The following is a 27,801-nucleotide window of genomic DNA, read 5'->3' as shown; positions in this document are numbered from 1 at the left end:
TCACACCTTCACACTGCAAAATGGCAGCACAGACAAGGACTCAGAAAATAATACACATACCTAAACATTTTATTAAGTGCCTCTATCCCTCATCGGCAAGAATTTAAGATTGAGGTGATTCACACGACACGTGCAAAGCGCCTGACAGCGTTCTGCAGGGAGAGCAGGTTTAGCCCACTCTCCCCATGGATGAGCAGCCGCTCACAGCTGGGAAGCGGATCAGCTACTCACCCGGCTGCTGGTTCTGTCTCAGAGCTGGTGTGGGCTGCAGGGATTTGGGGCTGACAGCCCCCAGAAGCTCCAGGATGCCCCGCGCAAGTGTGAGGGGCATCCTGGAGAGACCTCAGAGCCTGGAAGGCTACTCATGTGTTTCCATACACTGCAGTGACACATGAGCATAAAAACAAGGTTAACGGATCAATCTCTCTGTGTACCTCATTTAAGGGGAGGGGGTTTTTTGGTGGCTAGCTGCCAGGAGCTGCATGGGCTCCTGTTGCAGCACACGATCACCTCAAAGCGGGCTGGGCTCCCTTAGCCCAATTTGGGGTGATCGTGGGAATAGTCTCCTTGTCTAAAAAGGTTTAGCTAAATTGTCCTCAGTGAGTTGTATCTCAAGAAAGTGAATCCTAAATTAGTACTATTAATATTAATGAGACAAGTTAGCTGTGACTAACATGAGTTCCAAAAGTTTCAATGGCACTTATTCAAGACTCACTTTTTTTGGATACAACCCAGTATGTCTTCTGGTTGTGATGGATCTGTTCCAGCTGCTGTGACCTGAGGGAAGAAGGATGGAAGAAAAGGCTAAAGAAAGTTCAGGCAACTCCCTTTGGAATGTAGCTGAAGCAACATTATCTCAATTCACGCAGCATATATGAGTCCCCACACAGAATTCTATAACATTTCTCTTTGTGCAACAGTCCAGCACGGTGAGCAGTATTACTCCATCAGACTGACTTTGCTCTTCTATGTTTTTGGCACCATCAAAGTGTGTTTTGTATGCTTCACTCTCAGTGCTGTCTTCACAATTTTTTCCAAAGAATTTAGCAAGCTAGTTTGTGGACACATAGATGTGTAAGTAAACTTTGTCAATATCCGACATACTTTTGTCGAATATATATATATACTTTCCTCATCTCTTCTTTCTCATGTAATTTTTAATTTTGTATCAACATTTCCATGAAAATAGCAGTGGTAAGCTTGATATTTGGTTTGCAATTATATTCATTCATTCATTCATTCATTCATTCATTCATTCATTGAAATGTTGGCTTTCCTTTTTAAAAAACAATTGGGACAAGCAGGAAGGCATTAGGCTTTTCAGTTGCTACTGGAGGTTTTTCACACGTGGCTCCATGCCTTGGGGTATCTGAAGAGCGAATCTGCTTTGCAGCAGATTCAATGCATTTTAATTTTAATTCGAGGGATTAGATGGACCAGTTGCATACTCATCAGCACCTCCATCAACACCTTCGGAGAAAGCAGAAGCCCCGGAACTTTTTTCAAAAGCTGCTGAATAAAGAGGAATTTTTTAAGCAGGACGTAACTCGGGCTAAGCCAGAATTTGCAGCCTCTCTTCAGAGAAAAACAAAGCCCTGTCTGTCCTGGTCCCTGATAGTCCGCAGGGAGGTTGGGTTAAATCCAGCGAAATTAACATCATTCAAAGAGTTTTTTTGTGATTCCCAGTTAGAGAGTAGGAACATTCATGCTGAAAATTTTACTAAATAGCTTTATTTCTTTTTTAAAAAAACTCTCAGGAAAGCCCAATATCAGGATAATTTGTTGCTTCCTGCACAAAGACGTGCATTCACTGAACGTCATCTGATGCCCTCAGCTGCAGAAGAAGGAGGCTCTAATATAGTGTCCTGAAAACACCAGGTATGTACACAATGTCTGCAACATATTAAGGACTTAGAGCATTACCCTTGTTTAGAGGCATCAGAGATCCATTTTTGGCAGAACTGGGAACATAGAAGTTTGGGTCAGCTGTTTGTTTTCAGTTGCTTGGCTGTGAATTGATAGCAATATATGAAGTGTGTATGTTTACCTTTACAGCACACACACACACACACACACACACACACACACACACAGAGCTAAATTTATGGGGGAATAAAATTCTTTTATTTGTATACTTAATCTTGCAAATGCCATGTTGCTGGATTTGTTCCATATATATGCTTTTTTCCTTTTTGTCATGGCCTTTGACTTGTAAAATAAAAATAAAAATAATGGTGCCATTCAGAGGTACACTGCAGATTCAACTTAGCCATGAGATCTTATTGTGCTAGTGTGATTTTGTTCACTATGCCAATATTTTGTTCATCAGGATGTTATGACGATGGGGAAAATGTTTATAAGAGTAAAAAGATAATGTAATGATTGGAATCATTTTTAATGAAATAAATAATAGATATGATATAAAGAATAGATATGATAATCAAAATGATTCAAAAGAAATAGCATTTTAGGATCATTTTAATATGTCTACATCTTATTATAATATGTCAATCTATAGGGATTTTTGTGTTCTGCAAATAGTTTGTAAGAGTTATTTGTTCTGTATTAGGTTGTAAGTTTTTTCAAGAAAAGAAATAAAGCTTTGGTTTTGATGGTGCTGAATAAGGTCACAATGTGAAAAATACTTTAAAGCCACTATCCTAGGCACCTTACCTGGGAATAAACCCTACTGAATAGTTTTTGCTAACTTCTGAGTAAGCATGGATAGGATTATGCTGAATGCTGTGACTAGGGTCAAATGAAAAATTCCAGACAGCCTTAATCAAAGCCATGACTGAGTGCCATCAGAGGTGATCTCTGAATCTGCAGCAGCCATACAAAAATATTAATCACATGTACAATCCATGTAGAATGCACACACATATAGACATGTAAACACATTCAATTATTCAGACATTGTATTCAACCTATGTACCATATCCAGCAGCCAGTATTTGCACCCAGTGGTGGCATTCACATATAACGTGGAACCATCGTTGAAGGGGCCAGCGGATCTACAAGTGTTATCTGCGAGTGAAAGCAATTGGAGATGGGCACAGCGACAAACAGAGGTTCCATTGGACCCGTGGTTCTGCATTACATGTGGATGTGGCCATTATGTTGTTGGAGATGGGACTCCATAGCATCAACTTTCAGCACTCATGATTACTAATGACCCCTAGGGAAACTAGGATTTAAGTCAGAGAGTGTAGGACTACACCCTTGTCCTCTTATTTCTTGTATTAATGCTCTAACTCTCATGCTGTTGATAGAATGAAATGGCACTCCTGTTTCTTCTTCTTCCTTTCACCATGAGGAAGCTAGTATAGGGTGCAGGTTTTCTATGTCTGTAACTTCTTGAAATAAACTTTTACTTGTTTTGGAGTTTGTTTATTAATTAATTATATTTGTACACCACCCCAAATTTACATCTCTGGGTAGTTTACAACAACATCTTCAAAGATCTCCTCCCTGAGCTCATCAAATTGGGTTTCTCTGCTAAATAAGGGGTTGATTCAAATTCTCCCCTATGTATTTGAGGTGGCCTGTCCATTTTTAAAGTGAAGCAACATGCATAGCCATTCACACAAAAACCTGTACATGTGTACAGACACCTGTACCCACATACAACATATGCACATGTACAGAAACCTGTACAAATGTACAACATAGTGCTTGAATAACGCTTAGTTCTATTGTTCTATAATATTCATGAGCAGTATCTTTTCTATACAGCTAAGATCTCAATTTTATTATTATTTCATAATATAACATCTTTAATAAATACAGATTTTTTCTTTCATAGTAGACCACTTATAGCAGCAGCTCTCTGCTCTTGAAACAGAGCAGGTTTACAAGCTAAATGCCTTATCTGATGCATGTTTACTTACAAGTCAGTCCTACTGAATTCAGTGGAGATTGCGACCAAGTTTGTGTGCACATACTAGCAGCTGATTAAATAAACAGCTGTGCTGGGTAAATTGAATTAGGCCCCAATACATTCTCTCACACACAACCCAATAAAAATCTCACAGTGGGGAAGTCACTTCTATCCAAAGCTAAACATTACAAAAGATCTATCTCTAATGATGGCAGGCAGATAACAAAATAAGAAGCTATACAGTCTATTTCCTATCCCTTCCTTGAGCCCTCCTATCTTAAAAGCATTTCTTGAGCACTGGCAGCTGATTGACACTTCTTACACCACACTGGGAATCCTAAGATCAATCAATATAATCAGATGATTGATCCACTCCTCTCCCTCATCTGCAGTAGGTCCTAGAATTTCTTTCCCCCACACTGCCAATGCTCTGGTCCCGTACGACACAATTGTACAACCATGGAACTCAAAATGTGATTTGATGCTGAACAATAATGTGATTTGAACTTTATTCTGAATATTCCTTTCAGCTCTACAGCATAAGCACATTATTCAGAATGCAATGGAAGAACAGGACACAAGTGTTTATCCTGATAGGCTTTCCTGGAAGTGTTGGATTGCAGACGTCATTGTTTATTCTTTTCCTGATTATGTATGCACTGACAGTAATGGAAAATATGGTTATCATTCAACTAGTCTGGTGGAATGTCAAGCTTCATAAGCCTATGTATCTCTTTCTGGGCAATCTTTCTTTCTTAGAGATCTGGTATGTCTCAGTCACTGTACCCAAGATGCTTGTCGGCTTTTTGACCAAGGAGGGAAAGATCTCTTTCACAGGTTGTATGGCACAGCTGTACTTCTTCCTGGCTCTAGCATGTACAGAGTGTGTCCTCCTAGCTGTTATGGCCTATGACCGCTATGTCGCCATCTGCAACCCACTGCGCTACCCAGCCATTATGAGTCGAGACTTTTGTGTTCGTCTAGCAGCTGGTTCATGGCTGAGTGGCTTTTCCATAGCCATGGGGAAGGTCTTCTTCATCTCACGTGTGAGCTACTGTGGACCCAATATCATCAACCACTTCTTCTGTGATGTCTCCCCACTTCTCAATCTGGCCTGCACTGATATGTCTCTGGCTGAGCTCATGGACTTCCTTCTTGCTTTACTCATTCTTCTTGGCCCTTTAGGTGCAACAATTGCCTCCTACTTCTGTATCATCTCCACAGTCCTACGTATTCCTTCAGTCAAAGGGAAGCAAAAGGCTTTTTCCACGTGTGCATCACACCTTCTTGTAGTCACAATTTTCTATGCTGCCTCTCTTTTCATCTATGCCAGGCCCAGGGCTCTCACCTCTTTTGACTCCAACAAGCTGGTATCTGTTATCTACACCGTACTAACACCACTTCTCAACCCTGTCATTTACTGCTTGAGGAATAAAGAATTTAAGGATGCCCTAAGCAAAACATTACATGGAGCGAGGCATTTAGCCTTTTAATGTAAGAGACTTGGAGGCAAGTCTCACGATCAAGAAGAACCGCCTTGAGAAGGTTAGCAGGGAGAGTGGGCTTAGCCCGCTCTCCCTGCACACGAGCAGTCAGTCTGCTCTGGGCGGCTGCTTGGCTGTGAGCCCGGTGGTTCTCACGATAGGTTTCCTAGATTTGCTTACCCAAATGGAGGTTTGAGCCCGGTGGTTCTCACGGTGTGTTTCCTAGATTTGCTTACCCAAATGAAGCTTCTGTTTGTGTGCTGTTAATGGGATACAAGCTCTCTCACCTCCAAACAAATGTTTGTGTTACCTGACCTATTATGTGTTAGAAATAAATAATATGTTATTGGCTAAGCCTTCAATTCAAACACTTACTAACTTGAGCCTCTATTACCAAGTACATGTTTCGGGAAAACTTTAAGTTGCATCTTCATAAAATGTTCTAGTATCAGTTATCCCACTGCTTGTGTCATCAACTGGGCCATGAACTATAAACAAGATATATGTGTTCTGAGGAAACAGAATGAATGAGGAGCATCCACTTAGGTAGTTTTATACATTACTGTATTTTATACATTACTGTTCTGAAACAACTGTGGATGTTTTGTAGAAATGCAATCTCTGAATGAATACTGATTCATTCTTTTTTTTAACCAAAAAAGTTTCAAAGTACAATCAAGTTTCCCCAAAAAATAAAATACCTATTGCTAACATACCCACAAAGCAATAAAAAGTCTTGACATATTTCTTTGAATTAAAAATGCATCCAGAACTAGTTTGAGTGTTCATCAACATGGCCTGTGGTTTGTGTTCTTTTTTGTCTGTGGGAGCAACGTCTGTGAGAAGGGTTCATAACTGCATGTATTATAATTGTTGTTGCTGTTATTACCACCATCATCATAATTGTTATGAAGGCACTGTATGATGCTTGGACATTTAGCATTTACCATGATAAATGAATGAATGAATGAATGAATGAATGAATCTTCATTTCGATCACAGACCTGAGAAAGGAAGAAAGACTAAATAATACATACTACTGATCAAACAGTTTAGATATAATAACAACACAAAGTATAATTACTAAATTTCCAATCAATGTATCATCTTCTGTCAAACCTTCCCCACTGTAAAACAAAACTTTGCTACCCTTAAAGATAATCATTTGTATCAGATAAAAGATAACTTGCATACATTTTATCAGAACTTCTTGGGTATTCTTTTAAAAATAGCAAATAATCAGTATGAATATTATAAAACAGTATAACAAAAAATGAGCTGTTATTTTAAATACACGTGGTCCTCATTATTCATGGGGGTTCCATTCTCACCCATAGCCTTAAGTCAATGGGAATTGGGTGGGGGGGAGTTATGATCCTAACAAAAACAAGTTGTTCTGGTAAGAACTAATCTGCCTACTTTCCTTTAACTATAATCTTAATTGATAATTACCATCCTCACAAGTTAGCCCACTTCAGCTTTAAATGTTTACACATCTACCATCTTGAATTGGAGTGAATGACATTATCACAAACAATGCCATTGAACCATCCCTATGTGTCCCTACACCTATAGCAAATTTGGTTCAAATCACTTAAGTGGTTCATATGTTAGCCCACTTGTGCCTCAAACGTCCATGTGTCTGCCATCTTGAATCAGGCTGGATGACATCATCACAGTTGTACAGTTGTAGGGACACATAGGGACACCTCAATGGCATAGTTTGTGATGATGTCATTCACCCCAATTAAGATGGTAGATGCCTAAACGTTTGAGGTGCAATTGGGCTAACTTGTGAACCACTTAACCAATTTGAACCAAATTTGGTACAGCTGTAGAGACACATAGGGATAACTCAATGGCATAGTCTGTGATGATGTCATCCACCCCAATTCAAGATGGTGGATGCATAAACATTTGAGATGCCAGTGGACTAACTTGTGGACTGTCTAACCGATCTAGACCAAATTTGGTACAGTTGTAGTAAGTGACACATAGGGACACCTCAATGGGATGGTTTGTGATGATGTCATCCACCCCAGTTCAAGATGGCAGACATGTGAATATTTGAGGTGCAATTGGGCTAACTTGTGAACTGCCTAACCAATTTGAACCAAATTTGCTACAAGTGTGGGGACCCATAGGGGCAGCTCAAGGGCGTAGTCTGTAATGATGTCATCCACCTTGATTCAAGATGGCAGACACATGAAGATTTGATGTGCAAGTGGCATAACTCGTGACGTGCACGGACCTGTCCAGAGGCTATTCTAGAAGCCTCCAGACCATACTGAGTATTGTGCGGTTCGCGGTTCGACACTGCAGGGTGTGTGTGTTCCTTTAAGGGTAGGGGAAGGGTGTACTTACCCCTCCCACCGCTTTCCCCCCACCAGCGCGTGTTCTTTTGCAAGCATTTGGGAGGGCAGGATACCTCCCTGCCACCCCTTTCCCTGGTCATCAGCAAAAGGCTTCAGAAAGACTTTTGTGCATGCGCACCCCATGTGTGCACATCACATCTCTGTGAAATATACTTTTTGCACTCCGGTAGGGGGAAAGTGGCGGGAGGGGTAAGTACATCCTCCCCCCACCCTTAAAGGAACCGTATCTCCGCAGTTCTGTGCTGGACCGTAGCTCCACAGTTCTGTGTACATCTTTAGGCCTAACTTGTGAACTGCCTAACCAATTTGGGCCAAATTTAGTCCAGTTGTAGGGATAGCGAAAGGAAAGCAAGCAGACTAGTTGTTACCAGAACAACTTGTTGACTGCATCCCTCCCCAGCCCACTGTGAAGCTGAAAGATCGAGGCAAAGTATGAGCACATGGAGCCTTACTTGCAAAGCCAGTATAATGTATGTAATTTTTTTAATACCTTGCATGGCACAGAAGCTAAGGTGGATGCCCTAACTTGCTTTTTCCTTACCTTTTAGAGCATGAGTGAAAATTGAAAGGACTTTAGCTCTCATCTTAAATGGAACATTTTTATATTATTTTCATTGCCATAGTTACTATAAAGAACACATAATACTGTGTGTTTATGAGGGACTGTAGTAGTAATGAGAATGGGAGTATGATTTTATTTATTTATTGTTAAATTTATATACCGCCTTTCATTAAAAACAATCCCAAGGCAGTTTACAAAAGTTAAAACACATATAATAAAAATGACAGTTAAAAGTATTAAGCTAAAAATATGAAAACAAATCTGATTTAAAATATATAATATACAAACTCAAAAACTATACATGGATAAAAACAAGCAGATGCAGCAATAAAAACAATCATGTAAAGGCCTGGATAAAAAGCCAAGATTTAACGAGCTTTCTAAAAACTATGATGGAGTCCGAGGAGCGAATGGCCTCTGGGAGAGCATTCCAAAGTCTGGGGGCAGCAACAGAGAAGGCCCTGTCCCGTGTGCACGACAGCCAAGTCTCTCTCATTGTCAGCACCCGGAGCAGAGCCCCCTCAGATGACATTATCAAGCGGGCAGCAACCCTTGGGATAATGTGATAATATGGAGGTACCTGTAAGAGAGGGCAGCAGTAGATTTCTCCCACACAGTCACTTCCTCCTCCTCCTACCTAGTTGTTTGCTCCCAGACAACTGAAAATTGGGAGTGTGCACAGCTCCCAAACCTGGGTAGGACACTTGTCCAACCAAATTTTTAGTTGTGTGAACAACCTCATTAAGGGTCAAGCTAGATGTTACTTTAAGCAGCTGATTGGGCTAGTATGCATGTTTATTCTGCAAATGTTTGTTTGTTTGTTGAATTTATATACTGCCTAATATTGAAATCTCTAGGCAGTGTCCAGAATTAAAACATAATATAAAATATAAAACAATTAAAATTCATAAAAAGATAAAAATCATAATAGATAAAAACACATTGAAATTTAAAAATTAGATTTCAGTTAAAAGCCTGGGAAAACACGCGTGTCTTCAGAATCCTCCTAAAAACAAACAGACAAGGAGATGCTCTTATTTCAACAGGGAGTGAATTCCAAAGCCCAGGGCAGCCACAGAGAAGGCCTGGTCTCTAGTTGCCACCAAACGAGTAGGCGGCAACCATAACCGGACCTTTCCAGATGATCTTAATAGGCGACAGGGTTCATGACAGAGAAGGTGCTCTCTTATGTACCCTGGACCTAAGCCATTAAGGGCTTTATAGGTAATAACCAGTATTTGTATTTCATTCGGAAACATATCGGCAGCCAGTGCAGCTGGATTGCCACCCCACGAGTCAGGACCACAACATGAGGGGAGGGAATTTAAACTGGCTTCTGCAATGTGGCACGACAGTGCTACAGAAGAGTGAGTTGAATTGGCAGAAATCAGATATCCCTTTTGCACAAGCAGAAGTTCTTCCAAGCAAGAGTTTTCTGGATTCAAACCACTCTGTGCTCTGAAGGTAGCGGAGTTTAGATGTTCTGCTTAACTTCAATGACCCAGGAGAGCGGGAAAGGAACAGGAGGTGAATGAAAGTTCACAGAAACTTTCCTAGCATTGTGTGATTGACATCTTTGAAAGTGGCGGGAAGGGTGTGATTCTCAGCCTTGCCAGAAAATGTCAGCTTTTAGTACACATAAGTCATTTGCACATATGCATATGTAACCATCTGCTGACAGGAACACTGCTCAGACTGAATGACTGATGCCCTTCTCTACATTTGTGAATTTCGCCATTTTATTTTCATTTTTTCACATCCTCTTCTCTTTCTTTCTGAATCAATCTTTTGGAAGTCAGCAAGTCTTCCTTGTGCTTTCCATCACTTTTCCTGTGTAAGTAAACTTCAATATTAACTTCAATATTAGGATCAATATCAATCTAAATAAGTAGAATGCAGATGAGTGTGTTGTAATCTTTAATCAATTTCTTTCAGTGCACACATTCTTCCACACCTTGTGATTTCCCCCCTCCCTAAAACATTAGAATTTGCACAGAACTAGTGTTGGGGAGCTTTGGTACTTTATACTCAATGTATGGTTAGAACCAATGTTATTTTGTTCTTTGTAGTACTATTCCCGTAACATAAGATTTTAAACTGGCTTTCGTCTGTAGATAACATAGATGTTTCCAATTATCTGAAGGGATGTCACACAGAAGAAAAAGCATACTTGCTCCTGAGGAGGACAAGGACTAGAACCAAATTACAGAGAAACAGATTTAGCCTAAATATTAGGAAGACTTTTCTAAGAGCTGTTAGACAGTGGAACAGTCTGCCTTCTGCCTTGCACAGTGGTGGGTTCTCTAGAAGTTTTCAAGCAGAGGTTGGACAGCCATCTCTGCTGCAGATTTCTGTGCTGAGACAGCAAAGGTCCCTTCCAACCCTAAAATGCAACAGTTCTATGATTTACCAGATGGTAAATCATGGCTGTGCACATAACCACTTGATAAGCCAATCAGCTCTATTGTCCTGCCAAGTATAGAGGAACATATTTCCACACTTTTGCACCAGATCCATTAAAGCAGGGAAATTATAGGATTTTCCTCACTTGATGGTGGGACAACAGAGACAGACAGCTAACCATGGGGTTGTATTGTAGGCACACAGTGATAAGTCAGAGTTAGTGCAAAGGTGCAATGAAGATGAGCGGGTTTTGTTTTTTGGGATGATCTGCTGTCCATTTCTAAAACTGATTGAAAAGCTATATACCTTAGCTTTTCAACAAGGTATGCATTTCCAAATGTTAAGATAGGATATAATACAGTCAAATTTAAGCACTTTTAAGTTCCATTGATTTTAAAATTGTTAAAGTAATAAAAATCATACCAGATTTTATATACTGCTATGAAGATGCAAGGGATGTTCTATATTGTTCTATGGGTTTGCTTTGAACTGGAAATCCAATCCTATAAAGTAGTCTATATTATTTTATCCTTTCCCCTTATTTATCATATTATTATTATTCTAAGCCAATATTATCTGAGCAACAGCCCTCCTTATCGCAGATGGAGGGCTGTTGCTCAGATAATATTGGCTTAGAATAATAGTATCATAGAGTTGGAAGAGACATTTGAAGTTTTTGAATCCAGCTACCTTCTTAGTACAGGAATGCTACAGTATCCCTTAGAAATGGTTTTCCAGCCTGTTAGAAAACATTTAGGAAAGGTTTTCCCATCACTGAGTGGAACAAACACTCTCCTCTGAATGTATTCCAGTTTATCAATCTTCTTCTTAAAATGTCTTACTCAGAACTGGACACAGCTTTCCAAGTGAGTTCTAACCAGCACAGAACTGAGCGGACTATTACTTATCATACTAGTGCTTGCTTATGGGCCTTACTGAGTTTGCTACTGAGGCAAGCTTGGAAACAGGGAGGCTATTCTCATGACCATAGGAAGGTGGGCTAAGGGAGCCCAGCCCGCTTTCCTGAGGTCATGGGAACCGCTGGGAGCTGTGTGACTCCTAGCGGTTAGCCCACTTAAGTTCCGCCCCCCCCCTTTTATTGAGGCTAGTGGAATGAGCACTCCGCTAACCCCATTTTGGCGATCGTGAGTCATCATGGTGTGGCTCCGAGCTGCGGCAACATGTGAGGAGACCCCCACCAGGAGGCTAAAACAAGCCCTCTGGTATCCGTGGTCTCCCCAGGATGCCCTGCACACTTGTGCTGGGCATGCTGGGACTTCCAGGGGGCCCCCATCCCCACAGGCCCTACCAGCTCTGTGACAGAGCCATGTGGACAGCCAATATGGCCGTCCAGGGCTCCGTGGGTGCTCGTGTGTGGGGAGAGTGGGCTTGGCCCACTCTCCCCGCCTAACCACATCTGGTTCTCCACACTGCTCATGTGGAGAGCCTCAGAGATTTTCTTTAATTTTTATAATTTGATCCCCCCCCTCCACTTTTGCTGATGTGTGAAATTGTAAGCAACTTTTTTAAAACAGACATTGATTAAAAATGGGAAAGCAACCCGGGACTAGATAAAATTGCTTTGGAGTAGATCTGATCTGATGATTATTGTTGCCAGCTAATGGGACTTGCACCTAAACCCAGCTCCGAAAAGCCAGAGTAGAATATGAGCCCTATATTTCTGTTTAGGCTTTATAGTGAGTAGGCTTCTTTTCCTTCCTTCTAAAATATTTCCTAATCCTCACCTATGTTTCTTCTACAAACTGTTCTTGGGCCAATTCTTTCTCTCTCTCTCTCTACCATCCTGCATATATCAGACAAATTCTTTCCTCTCCACCTGCCTTTCTCCATTTTTCTGTGTGTGACTGGTGCTTCCTCAAGAATTTCCTGAACACTTTATTTTAACTACTGTTTTCAACTGACCTTAGCCATAGACTTAATTGACAGATTCACACAGCCTGCATGACTGCAGCTTCTTTCAGATGCTCCCCGCCCCTTCTTCTTCCCTGGAGTGCGAATGAGATATCTTCATGTAGAAATCCAGGATTTTAATGGAGGTACTGGTCCCATCTCTCCTCCCCAAGCAAAAGATGGCAGAAATTAGGGAAGATGCCCCAACTTTCAGACAATGAGAGGAACGTAGCAGTTCCTTTTCACCACCACTGCCATTACCACTGCTTATGTGCTGCTTTTCAGTTTAAAAAACCTTCCCAAAATGAATTTACATAGCAAAGAATAAGGAGATGTCCCCTGTCCCAAATAAAAGACTAGAAAAGTAGTACATATATCAACATTCCAATAAAAATGGATTATAAAATAGTGTGGCTATTCATACAAGTGTGCAAAATAGTCTAAGGGAGGCCAGCCTGGTTTTGCACACTCATGTGAACCACCGGGATCGCACCCAATCCTTGTAGCTACACGGCAGCAAACCCACCTATTGAGCCATCCAGTTAAATGAGGTTAAGGGAGTGAGCATTGATCATGTGTCAGCTGCGGCTGCTTGCAGTGGCGGCTGGCACACTCAGGGGGAGGGGAGATCCCAATAATGCAACACACACTCACATGCTATATTATTGGGGCTCCAGGGGGTTGGGGCGACATGCGGCAGCGTATCCTGGTACCCCAACCCCAGGAGCTGCAGCGGGAGCAGCTGCTCGTCTGGGTGGCTGCTCCATCTGCCCAAGGACTGTAAACAGATCGTCTGCGGGGAAGGGAAGTTGAACCCTCCTTCTCTGCAGACAGCCGATGAGCTCTTCTTACTGATCATGAGAAGAGCTCTAGTATATCGGCCAGAACAGCCAAGCTATAGCCAGCATCCACTCTCTGTTGCCAAATATCCCTACAGCTCAGATAAAATAATTTACGGAAATTTCCTGGGAAGAGAGAATTTTCTACATTCCATTGTTTCTCTGGTTTGTTTTGCCCTGTGTCGTACTTTCCCACTAGAAAGGTGTCAAAATTTAAATCTGGTATTGGAGAAAGTAATTTTTACTTCCTTCAGTAAAGGAAGGAAACTAACCCCCTTTAAATTATTCACATTGTGCATATGCATTGATAAAATACAGCAACAAGAAAAATTGGAAATGCACTGGCCTCATGTTGGGGAGTGGCTTTTTGCCTTACCCAATAGCAGGCACAGAGTGAGGGGGAAGGTTTTCAGACCTCATCGAGGGGCAAAGTTTGCAGGCTATTGCTGGCAGCACACTCTCCTGGGCTCAGTTTGCTGCATACAGGCTCTGCCTCCCACCCACTCTGGATGCAGAGCGGGGTTTTGTGTTGTATTTTTGTGTTGTATTTTATGGATGTATGCAGTACATTCCTGCATCTTTCTTAAATTATGGTACAAACATATTCATACAACATTTACAGTCATACCAAGTTTGCTTTATTTATTTATGTTTACAGTGGGTGGGTTCACACAACCACTTGTAAGTACTTACATAGTGCATAGGAACATAGGAAGCTTCCACATACTGAGTCAGACCATTGGTCAAGCAAGCTTAGCATTGTCTACACAGACTGGCAGCAGCTTCTCCAAGGTTGCAGGCAAGATTCCCTCTTAGTCCTATCTTGGAGGTGCCAGGGAGCAAACTTGGAGCCTTCTGCATGCAAGCATGGAGATGCTTTTGCCAGAGCAGCCCCATCCCCTCAGCGGAATATCTTACAGTGCTCATGCAAATGCTACCAGGGCAGACTCTGCTTAGCAAAGGGGATAATTCATGCTTGCTACCACAAGACCAGCTCTCCTCCTCCTATAAATGAGAAGAACTGGAGGAACACATGAGGAACTGGAGGAACTGGACAAGTATATGCTCCTGCCCGAGTCCAGTTCCTGATCCCACTTACTCATGTGTGCCTTAGATTCTAATGATTTTGTCAAGCCAACTTCAAATCCTGATTTCAAGTGGGCACAGAAAGTCGGTAAAATTTAAAGCCTATTTAAATTTAAATAGAGCAGAGTCACATGTCACACTGGACAGGAGTAAGTGTTCCCTGTGACCTCCAGTTCCTCCCATACCTACTTTGTAAGTACTTAAGTCAGTTAGGAACATAGGCAGCTGCCATATACCAAGCCAGACCATTGGTCCATCTAGCTCAGTATTGTCAACACAGACTGGCAGCAGCTTCTCCAAGGTTGCAGACAGAAGTTTCTCTCAGCCTTGTCTTGGAGATGCCAGGGAGGGAACTTGGAACCTAGATGCTCTTCCCAGAGCAGATCCATCCCCTAAAGGGAATACCTTACACTGATCACAGATCAAGTTCCCTTTTTACAGGTATATGCAACCAGGGCCGACCCTGCTTAGCAAAGGGGAGAATGCATGCTATATGTGCACTGATTAAAAAAACATACATATAAAACAAATGTTGATTCAACCATGTTTATGATCAAATAAAACCTGCTTTTAATAGTGTTTTATCAACACACACATGTGCATTGCTGATGTAGAGAGGGAAAACATGAAATAACATGAAATAACTAAAGGAAGTAAAAGTTGCAGCACTCTCTCTATACATAGTGCTTCATACAAAGTTTGAAAATAAAAACAGAAAGATGGAAAAAATGACATGCCCTTCTTTCTGCAGTTGCCCGAGACACCCTAAACTATGTCTCTGAGTTCAGGGACATATTTGAGTGTGTTTAGGCAAGTGAAATGTAGCATTGCTGCACCAGTGCTTTGTTAGGCAGGATGTCAGTCTTGATTTTTATGTGCATCTTTAAGGATATCCATTAAGGGCACATACAAAGAAATGTAGTCATCAGCTATATACTCTGAATAAAGGAATCACTGTCTGGCAGGAGTGCCCACAGGCCTTACTGGGGCTTTTGCAGCAGCTGCTCCAGGGATTGACGGAGCTCTGGAAGTGGGCCGTGACCCGGGAAGCGAGGAGGCGGCAGAGCTTTCTGGCCCAAGCAGGGCCATTGAGAAGACAGTCAGCACGAACAGCCAAGAGGCCCCTGAGAAGGGGAGGCCCAGCACAGAAACAGAGGGCAAGGTGCATCATGATGACATCATAGCAACAACTATGAAGCATACCCATGAGGGTTATGAGCAATCCCCTCCTCATGGTTGTTGTCTCAGGCTGAACCCCAAGAACCCTCCTTACATTCGGCATGAGGTGGACCCATTCGGACAAAAGCAAAACCCAGTTTGCCTGTTTATTTCATAGAAGTTGTGTAGAGTCCAAAGGATCTGACAGTAAAATGAGTTTGAATGTTCAATGTGCATAAGCTTTGTTTCTGCTTTTTTGTTCAAGATGAGCAAGGAATCTGAGAAGCACATGGGAAACTGGACACAAGTGACTGAATTCATCCTGGTGAATTTTCCTGGAAGTCTGAGGCTGCAGCTCTCCCTATTCACAGCTTTTTTGGTTGCCTACTCACTGACAGTAATGGAGAATGTGGTGATCATTCTACTAATCTGGTTGAATGTCACACTCCATAAGCCTATGTACCTTTTTCTGGGCAATCTTTCTTTCTTAGAGATCTGCTATGTCTCAGTGACTGTACCCAAGATGCTTGTTGGCTTTGTGACCAAGGAGGGAAAGATCTCTTTCACAGGTTGCATGGCCCAGCTGTTCTTCTTCCTGGCTCTAGCATGCACAGAGTGCGTCCTGCTAACTATGATGGCCTATGACCGCTATGTTGCCATCTGCAATCCATTGCGCTACCCAGCCATTATGAGTCAAGACCTTTATGTCCGCCTAGCAGCTGGTTCATGGCTGAGTGGCTTTTCCATAGCCATGGGGAAGGTCTTCTTCATCTCACGCCTGAGCTACTGTGGACCCAACATCATCAACCACTTCTTCTGCGATGTCTCCCCACTTCTTAACCTAGCCTGCACAGATATGACATTGGTTGAGCTCATTGACTTCTTTCTTGCCTTGCTTATTCTCATTGGCCCACTCTCTGTGACAATCATCTCTTATATCTGCATCATCTCCACAGTCCTGCATATCCCTTCATCTAAAGGCAAGAAAAAGGCTTTTTCAACCTGTGCCTCCCACCTTCTGGTGGTCACCATTTTCTACACTGCAACCATTTTCATCTATGCCCGTCCAAGGGCCCTCACCTCCCTTGACTCCAACAAGCTGGTATCTGTTGTCTACACAGTACTAACACCTCTTCTCAATCCGGTCATCTACTGCCTGAGAAATAAGGAATTCAAGGATGCTCTCAAAAAAACAATGCATGGGCCTTGGACTATATATATTTAAGATGTTTCTTGGATCTGGACTGAAATGAAGAGAAGGAATATCTGGACACGCTTTCAGTGTATTGCCTATGTCATGTGAAAATGTACATTAAAAATCATGCAGAAGTGCAGTGGTAAATGATGTTATACTATGTTGTACATGACAACTTCCACATATTAGTTTACTTTCTTTTAATTCTGTAAAGGTCAAGTGTGTCATCAATAGCAATAGCAATAGCAGCAATAGCACTTACATTTATATACCGCTCTATAGCCGGAGCTCTCTAAGCGGTTTACAGTGATTTTAGCATATTGCCCCCAACATTCTGGGTACTCAAGTGGGTGTTGACTCCTGCTGACCACAGAGCCATATGGTTTTCTTTGGTAGAATAGAATATAGGAGTGGTTTACCATTGCCATCTCCCACATAGTATGAGATGATGCCTTTCAGGATCTTTCCTATATCGCTGCTGCCCAATATGGGAAACATAACAGTGGGAATTTGAACCATCAATCTCTGGCTTGCTAATCAAGTCATTTCCCCACTGTGCGTAAGACAGGACAATACAACATTTTTTGTTCTTGGCCTTCCACTTAATGTATTCAGAAAGGGATACATTTTAAAAAATTAAGCATGTACTATTTTGACATCTGTAAGAACCATTTCCCTAAACCCAGCTCAACCAGTCCTTGAAGCGGAGTAGGTCTACATTTTGCATTGTACTCTCATTAATAACACTTCCACCCAAGGACAGGAAAGAACTTTTCAGAACAAACGGAACCAGAGTAGTCTCCTAAGGCACAAAGTCTTGGGAGGAATTTGTCAATGTATGGTCCTGCCATGGAACCAATCCAGAAGTCAAGAACATCAACAGCAGCAGCAACAGCAGCAGCAGCAACAAGAAGAAAGTACTTTTTCACACAGCACTTAATTAATATATAGAATTCTCTGCCATGGGATGTGCTGATGGTCAACAGCCTAGACAGCTTTAAGAGGGATTTAGACAGATATATGGAGGAAAGGTCTATTAGTGGCTACTAGTATGGTGACGATAAGCCACCTCCAGTCTCAGAGGCAAGATGCCTCTCAATTCCACTTGCAGATGTGCAACAGCAGGAGAGAGGGCATGTCCGCATCTCTTGCCTGTGGGCTTAAAAGAGGCATCTGGTTGGCCACTGCATGACACAGGATGCTGGACTAGATAGGGCTTGGGCCTGATCCAGCAAGGGTGTTCTTTTGAAATAAATTAATAATAATAATAATAATAATAATAATAATAATAATAATAATAATAAAAACAATCATAGTAAACTTTATTTGTTAGCCAGCCCATAAAAAATTGTTCTCTGGGAGCCTCACAACAACACAGCTTGGCTGCATTAGAAAGCTATGAGCACAAAACTATTCTCCTGAAGAAAGGAACACCATGGACAATTCAATAGGGGAATTTGAAAATAAATTTACCTGTTACTATATTCACTTAGAGGTCTCTTTGAACAGTTTCTGAATAGTAATAGATAGCAAATGAGATTTTCAATGAGGCACCATGAATCCACTCTAATATGCTATCATAGAATCCACACTCAATACCTCAGAAACAAGAGATCCCTGTACCCCACGGGTTAGAAACCCATGGGGGTGGTTGGCACCCTTTGTGCACTACACCACCACTCGCTCTGGGCCACCCCAGCACCCCCCATGTGCACTTATGGGGCTGCTGAAAGCTCCATTATAACTTATTATGAGGAAAAACCTTAAAGACGCGTACACTTCAACAATTAACCAAAAATCAGCCCTCTGCCCAAATCCTTTGAAAAAATTCAGGTAGCTTCCCTGCCCCTACCCGGCACTACCACCAACCCCACACCGCTCTAGGCCACCCCTTTCCCCCCGACGTGAAGCGATACACCCTTCATTATACCTAATGGGGGAAAACCTTAAAGACGCGTAAACTTCAAAAATCACTTAAAAATCATCCCTCTGCCCAAATCCTTTCAAATAATTCTGATAGCTTCCTTGCCCCTACCTGGCACTACCACCAACCCCACACCGCTCTAGGCCACCCCTTTCCCCCCCGACGTGAAGCTATACATTTGCTGACACCTCCATGCTTGTTTATGGAGAAAAACCTTAAAGATGCGTAAACTTCAAAAATCACTTAAAAATCACCCCTTTGCCCCATTCCTTTCAAATAATTCTGATAGCTTCCTTGCCCACCCTAGGAACTACCACCCACCACACTGCACTCTACAACACCCCTTTCCCCCTGACACGAAGCTATACATTTGCTGCAATCCTAATTATTCTCTATGAGGAATTCAAAAATACTTTAACAATTCACCAATAATCAGGGGAAAGTCCAATTGCCTTGGGATTTTTTGGGTGGTAGGCACCCCTGTCTGTCTACCACTCACCCCACTTTTGTGCCCCTGGGTGCTCCACAATAGGGGATATCAACTGGTTTGGGTCCTATTATACTCTATGAGAAAAATAATTATAAATATTTCAAATATTCATAAAAAATCATAGGTCTGATTGCTTCAGGGTTTGCATGGTTGTTGGCACCCATGGGTGCTCCACAATAAGGAATAAAGGCTTGGTTCGAGTCCCATTATATCCTATGAGAAAAAATAAAAATAATTTTCAAAAATTCATAAAAAATCGTATGAGTGTCCGATTGCTTTTGGGTTTGGGTGACAGGTACCGCTTGGTGGCAGCTACCATCTTACCAATTTTCAGGTGTCCAAACTGATCCGAACCAGTCCGAACCGGTTCAAAATGAACCACCCCTGGTTCGGTTCGGATTCAAACTGAACCGGGGTGGTTCGGTTCGGATCCGAACCTCCGAACCGGTTCGCACATCCCTACTGTCCGGAAAAACTGAAAACCAGCAAATCTCCAGGGCCGGATGGCATCCATCCAAAAGTCATCAAAGAACTCAAATGTGAAATTGCTGACCTCCTTGCAAAAATATATAACTTATCCCTGCAATCAGGCTCTGTACTGCAGGACTGGAGAGTAGCAAATGTAACACCAATTTTCAAAAACAGATTCAGGGGCGATCCTGGAAATTACAGACTTGTTAGCTTAAGATCCGTTCCAGGAGAATTGATGGAAAGCATCCTCAAGGGTAAATTGTAAGGCACATAGAAGAAAAGGCCCCACTGAGGGAGAACTGTCATGGCTTCTGCAAAGGTAAATCTTGCCTCACAAACCTTTTGGAGTTCTTTGAGAGTGTCAACAAGTGTGTGGACCCAGGTGATCCAGTTGACATAGTATACCTGGACTTCCAAAAAGCTTTTGACAAAGTTCCTCATCAAAGACTCCTGAGGAAACTTAGCAGTCATGGGATAAGAGGACAAGTACATGTGTGGATTGCTAACTGGTTGAAGGACAGGAAATACAGGGTAGGGATAAATGGAGAGTTTTCACAATGGAGAGAAGTAAGAAGTGGAGTCCCCCAGAGGTCTGTACTGGGACCAGTGCTTTTTTATTTATTCATAAATGGTCTAGAAGTAGGGGTAAACAGCAAGGTGGCCAAATTTACAGATGATATCAAATTCTTTAGGGTAGTGAAATCCAAAGCAGATAATGAGTGGCTCCAAAAGGATCTCTCCAAACTGGGTGAGCGGGCGACAAAATGGCAAATGGGGTTCAATGTTGGCAAGTGTAAAGTGACGCAAATTGGGACAAAAACCACCAACTTCAAGTATACATTGATGAGATCTGAGCTGTCAGTGACTGACCAGGAGAGGGATCTTGGGGTCATGGTGGACAGCTCATTGAAAGTGTCAAATCAATGTGCGGCAACTGCGGGGAGACATGATAGAGGTCTATAAAATCAACCATAATGTGGAGAAAATGTATAGAGAGAAATTCTTCTCCCTCTCACATAACACCAGAACCAGGGGGGTTTAAAGAGGGGCTTGGATGACTTCATGAAGGAGAGGTCTATCAATGGCTACTACTCAGAGGGCTGTGGGCCACCTCCAGCCTCAAAGGCAGAATGCCTCTGAGTACCAGTTGTAGAGGAGTAACAGCAAGAGAGAGGGCATGTCCTCAACTCCTGCCTGTAGGCTTCCAGCAGCATCTGGTGGGCCACTGTGTGAAACAAATGCTGGACTAGATGGGCCTTGGGCCTGATCCAGCAGTGCTGTTTTTAATGTTCTTATGTTCTAATATGGCCTGCACACTTTTTCTAAATAAATAGGACACCAACTGACTTTGCTTTAAATTTAAACGGAATATCTATCAAGGCAAGAGACCCATAGGCCACATTTGCATGTAACTCAGAAACACGGGTCCATTGGTCCTGCGGTATTGCCCCCTCCCACCCTCCCATCCAAATTCGGACATTTAAGAGCAATGTTTCTCTGCAGTCAGTGAGACTGAAGAGAGGTTGGGGAGCTGGCTGTGTGGGCTTGACAAAAGAACAGCCCACACAGCCAATCGTGTCAGAGTTGAGGGAGGAGCTTCCTCCCTCTACTCCGGTTCAAGGGCCAGCAGCCTGCAGTTCTAAATTTGGATGTACCACAAGCTGCTTAGGACCTTGGATTGATGTGGAAAAACTTAATTCAATGGTTCAGATTGGAGTCCCAGTCCTGAACCCTCGGTTTCGTCATCCTGCCCAACTGCAGCTCCTCACATTTGGACATGATGTCCACAAAACCACAGAACTATTCAACTGTTGTTCTGCATAATGTGTGTGAATGTGGCCAAAGTCTTCCTAGGGTGACCATGCCTTCACAGACCTCCTTTAGCTATCGCCCTGTTCATCCCTCCCTCACCTTACTTAATTTCATGTAGTAGTTTCTGCACATCTCTGAAAATTAGATAAACAAGAATTACAATCTATAGGATGAGAACACATACACATGCACACACTTATACAAGGAATGTTTCAATAACTGATTGTTCATTAACATATCCCAAAGGTTATTGCTCAGAGACATGAATTATGTCTCCTGTGTGTGAAGCATCACTTGAAATAGCAGCATAAAACGACATAAACCCATTTTCTTTGTTTTCTGGGTCTAAGGTCAGTTCTTCCTACTAGATTGAGGGGGGGGGGGGTTTAATGTAATGCAGGAAAAAAGTAGTTATGAGAATGGAAGAAATTGAGCTGGAAGAGAAACAGATGGACAGCCTGACTGCCTTTAGAGTTTATTGAACATTATATATGTTTTATGAGGTATAAATAGTTATTTGATAACAATCTATATCTTTCACTGTTTTCATAGGATTTGATTTCATCTGGTTGCCTGCATGATAACTGTGATACCAGGATAACTAAAAAATTTGGGTGTGTCCTGTGGATTTTGACTCTCCATGAAGGTGAAAATATATATATGAGATATATTTACACAGTTTCCTTACAAGGCAAGTTTGCTTGCTGTTTCTGTTTTATTGATTAAATATATTGCTTATATATACAAATGATTGCACAGAGCTGGCAAATGAAAGGAAAAGGGCAATCAAAATTACCAAAGATTTGGAATACCTTTCTTACAATGAAAGGCTAAACAGTGGGGATGGGGGGAGTTTGCATCAGGAGTGGCAATTTTAAAAAAGTATGGGGCATGATAGAAGTTTAGCAAGATATGAATGGTGTGGTAGAGTGGACATAAAAAAAGTCTTATTTACAAGGTGCATAAATTAACTTATGGAATTATCTGTCAAAAATGTGGTGGCACTAGCTTAATTAGCTTTAAAAGGAATTGGACAAATGCATTGAAGGCAATTTTATTAATGTCCATCAGCTATTATACTTAAATAGAGCCTCCATGTCTAGTGGCTGTCTACCTCTGAATGCCAGGTATTTAGAACAAACAGTACGAGACAGCTGTTGCCCTATTGCCCTGTTTCTGATCTTCCCAGAAGGTATTCCAAATCCAGCATCTGCTGGTAACAGATCTACAGATCCAGTAAAAATCAGCTATTTTCTTAACATCTCTCTCTCTCTCTCTCTCTCTCTCTCTCTCTCTCTCTCTCACACACACACACACACTTACTTTTAGTATGTCATACAAAAGGCATTTTCCATAATGAAGGTGGTTGTCTATTGTCCAGTTGTGCAAGACAATACTTCCTTGTCTATTGTCTTGTCAAGACAATATTTTCTTGTCAAGCAAGAGAAGTCTAGTTTAGATCTAGTTTAGATCTGCCTGTTCTGGATGGGGTTACACTCCCCCTGAAAGATCAGGTATGTAGCTTGGGAGTGCTCCTGGACCCAAAGCTCTCCCTGGTTTCTCTGGTGGAGGCAGTGGCCAGGAGCGCTTTTTATCAGCTTTGGTTGATATGTTAGCTACGTCTATTTCTAGAGGTGAATGGCCTTAAAACAGTGGTACATATGTTGGTAACCTCCAGGCTTGACTACTGTAATGTTCTCTATGTGGCCTTTGTATGTAGTATGGAAACTACAATTGGTACAGAATGTGGCAGCCAGATTGGTCTCCGGGACAACACAAAGGGACCACATAACAACGGTTCTAAAAGAACTGCACTGGCTGCTGATATGTTTCTGGGTGAAATACAAAGTGCTGGTTATTACCTATAAAGCCCTTAATGGCTTGGGTCCGGACTATTTGAGAGAGCGCCTCTTTTGTCATAATCCCTGCCGCCTGTTACGATCTTCTGGAGAGGTCTAGTTATGTTTTCCACCAGCTCGTTTGGTAGCGACCCAGGACCAGGTTTTTTCGGTGGCTGCCCCAGGGCTCTGGAATAAGCTTCCTGCTGAAATAAGAGCATCTCCTTCTCTGTTTGTTTTCAGGAAGAACCTCAAGACCCTCCTGTTTTCTCAGGCTTTTAATTTTAAAAAACTTGTTTTAATAATTTTATTCTGTTGTTTTTATTGTCATGTATTTTAATTTGTGACTTCTAAATATTTTAAATTGTGTACACCACCTAACGATATACATATCAGGCAGTATAAAACTATGATAAATAAATAAATAAATAAATAATAAATAAATAGTTGTGTGAACAGATATACCCCTACCAATATATCCTTCCTTCCTTCCTTCCTTCCTTCCTTCCTTCCTTCCTTCCTTCCTTCCTTCCTTCCTATGTACTCTATTTCTTGCTGCCAACTTAAATTACCTCTGTTAAGATACAAACTGTGGCTGGGAGAAAATTTACAGGGCAACAACATGTTGTTGACTCCCCATGTCAGTCGGTTCATATTCATCAGTCCACCCTGTGATACCAACCAGATTCCAGCCATAATTCCTGATTTTTGATAGACCACCAATTGTGATGAAAATCACGAACTACATAGTGAAGCTTCTTGGATGGTTGGCTGGATGGACTATATGCTTTATTATTAAATGTACTATATGCTTTATTATATTAATCTTTTTTCCTTCTGTTTCTCCACAATTTCACCAGCCACAAAGGATGTTGACATGGAATCTGCCAACAGAAGTATGGTAAAGGCTTTTATCATCCTGGGGTTCCCTGCTCCTCTACAGCTCCGCATGTTCTTCTTCACCCTAGTTTTGCTCACCTATGTACTCACTGTCACTGCCAATGTCATCATTATCTTAGTCATTAAGGCAAACCGTAAACTACAGCGCCCCATGTACTACTTCCTTGGGAATTTTTCCTTCATGGAGATCTGGTATACAACTTCTACTGTGCCTAAGATGCTGGAAACCTTCCTTATGGGTGGGAGTACAATCTCTGTGGAAGGTTGCATTGTCCAGCTCTACCTTTTCTTTGCCTTGGGCTCCACAGAGTGCTTCCTTCTGGCTACTATGGCTTATGACCGTTACCTGGCCATCTGCCGCCCTCTGCATTATCCAGCACTTATGACTCTACAAGTCACTACCTGGCTGGTGATCGCAGCCTGGATGGGTGGGTTCCTGGCCCCTTTGGTTCCCATCATCCTCATCTCCCAGCTCTCATTTTGTGAGCCTAAGGAAATCCACCATTTCTTTTGCGATGCTGGGCCCTTGCTGAGGCGGTCATGTGGCCGTGCGGCTCTCAGCTCTACACTGGTCTCAGTGCTGGCCTCCCTTGTCATCCTCAGCAGCTGCCTGCTCACCATGGTGTCTTACATCTTCATCATCTCAACCATCCTCCGCATCCCCTCAGCTAGTGGGAGGCAGAAGGCCTTTTCCACTTGCGGCTCTCACCTCGCCGTGGTGGTGATTTACTACGCTACAGTCATCTTCATCTACGTACGGCCCATCCCCGCTTCCTCCTCCAACCTGGACACGGTGGCATCTGTCTTTTATGCAGTGGTCACCCCACTACTCAATCCAATGATTTACAGCCTAAGGAACAAAGAGGTGAAGGATGCTCTGAAGAAGCTGATGAGCAGCAACCGAGTGTTTATGAAGAGTATTAGCACTCTGATCATGGGTTGCCATTAGACCAGGCGTTATATGGGCAAGAGTAATTAAGCTCCTTGGCTTTGATGTGCCAAAACCTCTCTTTCTTTGGGTATGTCTACACTGCAGACTTAGGCTGGTTTCACAATTATTCTGTGGCACCAGAGAATCTTGGGAAGTGAAATTCTGACTTTGTGGGAGGGAATATGGCAGAGCTGCACAATGTTGGCCCTCCTGCAGATGTTTGATTACAACTCCTATCATTTCTGACTATTGGCCACTTTGGCTGTGGTTGATAGGAATTGTAGTCCAGCAATAGCTGGAGGGTCAATGTTGTGAAGCCCTGGACTAGGGGGTTATAATGGAGAACTTGCTTCACTCTCCTCAAGCTGCAATTCTCAGGATCCAGGCAATTCCCAGAGTGATATAAACACAATTAAGGTTTATAGTGTTTCTCCGGGTCAAAATATGTTATGTTATATTTGTAGTTTGACCATGAAACTACAATGAATATTGATAAGAATCTGCTATTGGCACCACCAGCAGTTTCCCTCCTGGGGCTAATAGCAACTTCTTTGGGGCATTTTCATTAGGGCAGGGTAGAAAGGGAAAGGGTTAAATGCTCCCTCTTCACACACCATGGTCCCAAGCCAGATGCTTCTGAAGCTGCTATTTAGAGTTTAAAAGCTCACAAACATACAAGGCCAAACTAGCTGTTCCACATTAATGGCCCTCACTCATATTTTATGATTGACCCCAATATTCCACATGTGCCTAATTCTTGTGAATAATCCCATTATATTTCATAATGATCAATGTTTGTGGAATTGATTACATTGTCTTTGTACATATATCCTTTATAAAGGGGAAATGTATTTATTTAAAAGGTGTTAATATCTGGTTGGGTTTTGCTTTTCCTGCACTAAGTGTTAAATAACATTTTGTCAAAAAGTGTTTGTTGAACAATAAAATGGATGTTGAATTCTAACATTTGTTTTCTGCCCTTCCTCTGGAGGCTTCACCTGAGTATGTGAAACTGAAATATATTGAGCTTTCCAGAAAGTCACAATCAGAGATGGGTATTAATTTACATTATACTTGCATAGAAATAGATTCTGCCCAAATCAGTGGGATTTATTTCCCATACATATTTAGAGATTAATGTACCAGTATATTTTTTTCATGTTTTACATAGATCTGCATTGAATTGATGCTGCCTGCAATGCAGATGTGATCTGAGCTGATGTGCTTTCAAAACTTATATTTTCTTCATTTTAATTGTGCCCTCTCCCATCTACAAAATGTTTGTTAGCTTCCAAAAACCAACAGCATACTATGAAAATAGCATATCCCATGAAAAATGTTGGCTTCATTCACACAGCCATTTGAATCTAGGATTAATGTAGGTTACCAACATTTGTGTGATGGTGTGAACTCATGCTAAGGTGGGAATCCTGGGCTATAAAGCACCTTGTCACGGGTGTATACAATCATGTCGATATAGCTAACCCACAATAAACCTAGATTTGAACGATTGTGTGAACCAGGCCATTGGCTGACATGCAGACGAACACTGTTTGTATAAAAAACAAAGAAGCTCATATGCAAGATGGTAGCATAGCTGAGCAAAAGCACAAAACTGCAGTCTCTTGACGTCTTGGTCTGCTTTTGCAACAAGCAGAGTGGATCCCTGCAACATATATGAAGAGGTTTCAAAGTGGACAATGTGCCACAGATTGCACAAGTGTACCTATTACACCGGTGCAATAGTAGACTGGAATGCAAACTCCTGTCTTATTGGAATTAGCTAGCACAACATCTTGACACTAGTGCAACATGTTTGTACTGGCACAGCATTAGTCTGGATGTCAGCCATTAAAAACTTCAAACATAGTCAAAATATTACTCAAAGAATGCTACGACTGTCCAATCTAATTTCCAACAGCATGGATAACAATTGCAAAATTCAAGCTCTGCATGAAGGGATACAGGCAGAAAATCATGGGGAAGGGAAGGGACACACTTCATTATGGTCCTGGCTCATAGTTAAGTCCACCTTCACTATATGGTAAAGTAAAGGTAATGTTGTGCAGTCGAGTCAGTGTCAACTCCTGGCAACCACAGAGCTATGTGGTTTTCTTTGGCAGAATACAGGAGGGGTTTACGATTGCCATCTCCCTGCAGTATGAAATGATGCCTTTCAGCATCTTCTCATTGCTGCCCAATATAAGTGCTTCCCATAGTCTGGGAAACATACCAGTGGGGATTTAAACCAACAACCTCTTGCTTGCTAGGCAACTTACTTCCTTGCTGCACCATTAGGTGGCTCAGATACACCATATGGTAGGAACTGAGAAATTACCCACGGAGATGCAGATCCCCATGGCAAAAAGTACATATGGGCCCACTCTGATTATGAGAAGCATAAAATCTTTAACTTTCACGATGTTGTCTCAGACTCTAGTGAGGCTTTCTATAGCATCTCATTCAGACATAACTGCCATAGGTGGCTTGTAAGGCTTATATTTTGTTAGGACAGGTGTACAACAAGTTAGGTTCAGCAGGG

At 42.0% G+C, this 27,801-nt stretch overlaps 3 protein-coding genes across 4 annotated transcripts; all 3 read left to right on the top strand.

The window, feature by feature from the left end:
- The first annotated feature begins 1,742 nt into the window (after positions 1-1,742).
- Positions 1,743-5,726, top strand: LOC128332107 (olfactory receptor 6-like). The gene is made up of 2 exons (XM_053266419.1): positions 1,743-1,878; positions 4,411-5,726. The coding sequence occupies exon 2, from the start codon at positions 4,438-4,440 to the stop codon at positions 5,371-5,373; it is 936 nt and encodes a 311-aa protein (XP_053122394.1). The 5' UTR covers positions 1,743-1,878; positions 4,411-4,437; the 3' UTR covers positions 5,374-5,726.
- On the top strand, positions 1,803-26,217 carry LOC128332106 (olfactory receptor 6F1-like). 2 transcript variants are annotated; one of them, XM_053266416.1, is made up of 3 exons: positions 1,803-1,878; positions 22,143-22,236; positions 24,289-26,217. In XM_053266416.1, exon 3 carries the CDS (start codon positions 24,306-24,308, stop codon positions 25,275-25,277), a length of 972 nt encoding a protein of 323 aa, XP_053122391.1. In that variant the 5' UTR covers positions 1,803-1,878; positions 22,143-22,236; positions 24,289-24,305; the 3' UTR covers positions 25,278-26,217. The 2 variants fall into 2 exon arrangements, with proteins under 2 accessions (XP_053122391.1, XP_053122393.1); XM_053266418.1 differs by lacking the exon at positions 22,143-22,236 and having other exon boundaries at positions 1,824-1,878.
- On the top strand, positions 15,988-16,923 carry LOC128331214 (olfactory receptor 6B1-like). Its single transcript, XM_053264565.1, has one exon. The coding sequence runs from the start codon at positions 15,988-15,990 to the stop codon at positions 16,921-16,923; it is 936 nt and encodes a 311-aa protein (XP_053120540.1).
- Positions 26,218-27,801: the final 1,584 nt, after the last annotated feature.

This window comes from Hemicordylus capensis, chromosome 6 (genome assembly GCF_027244095.1).
Source record: "Hemicordylus capensis ecotype Gifberg chromosome 6, rHemCap1.1.pri, whole genome shotgun sequence".
NCBI classification, from domain to species: domain Eukaryota; kingdom Metazoa; phylum Chordata; class Lepidosauria; order Squamata; family Cordylidae; genus Hemicordylus; species Hemicordylus capensis.
The sequence above is the reverse complement of the archived record's forward strand: the minus strand, read 5'-3'. Positions and strand labels throughout refer to the sequence as shown.

Coding starts and splice junctions, on each gene's coding strand:
- LOC128332107 (XM_053266419.1), top strand. CDS start 4,438: ATGCAATGGAAGAACAGGACACAAGTGTTTATCCTGATAGGCTTTCCT.
- LOC128332106 (XM_053266416.1), top strand. CDS start 24,306: ATGGAATCTGCCAACAGAAGTATGGTAAAGGCTTTTATCATCCTGGGG.
- LOC128331214 (XM_053264565.1), top strand. CDS start 15,988: ATGGGAAACTGGACACAAGTGACTGAATTCATCCTGGTGAATTTTCCT.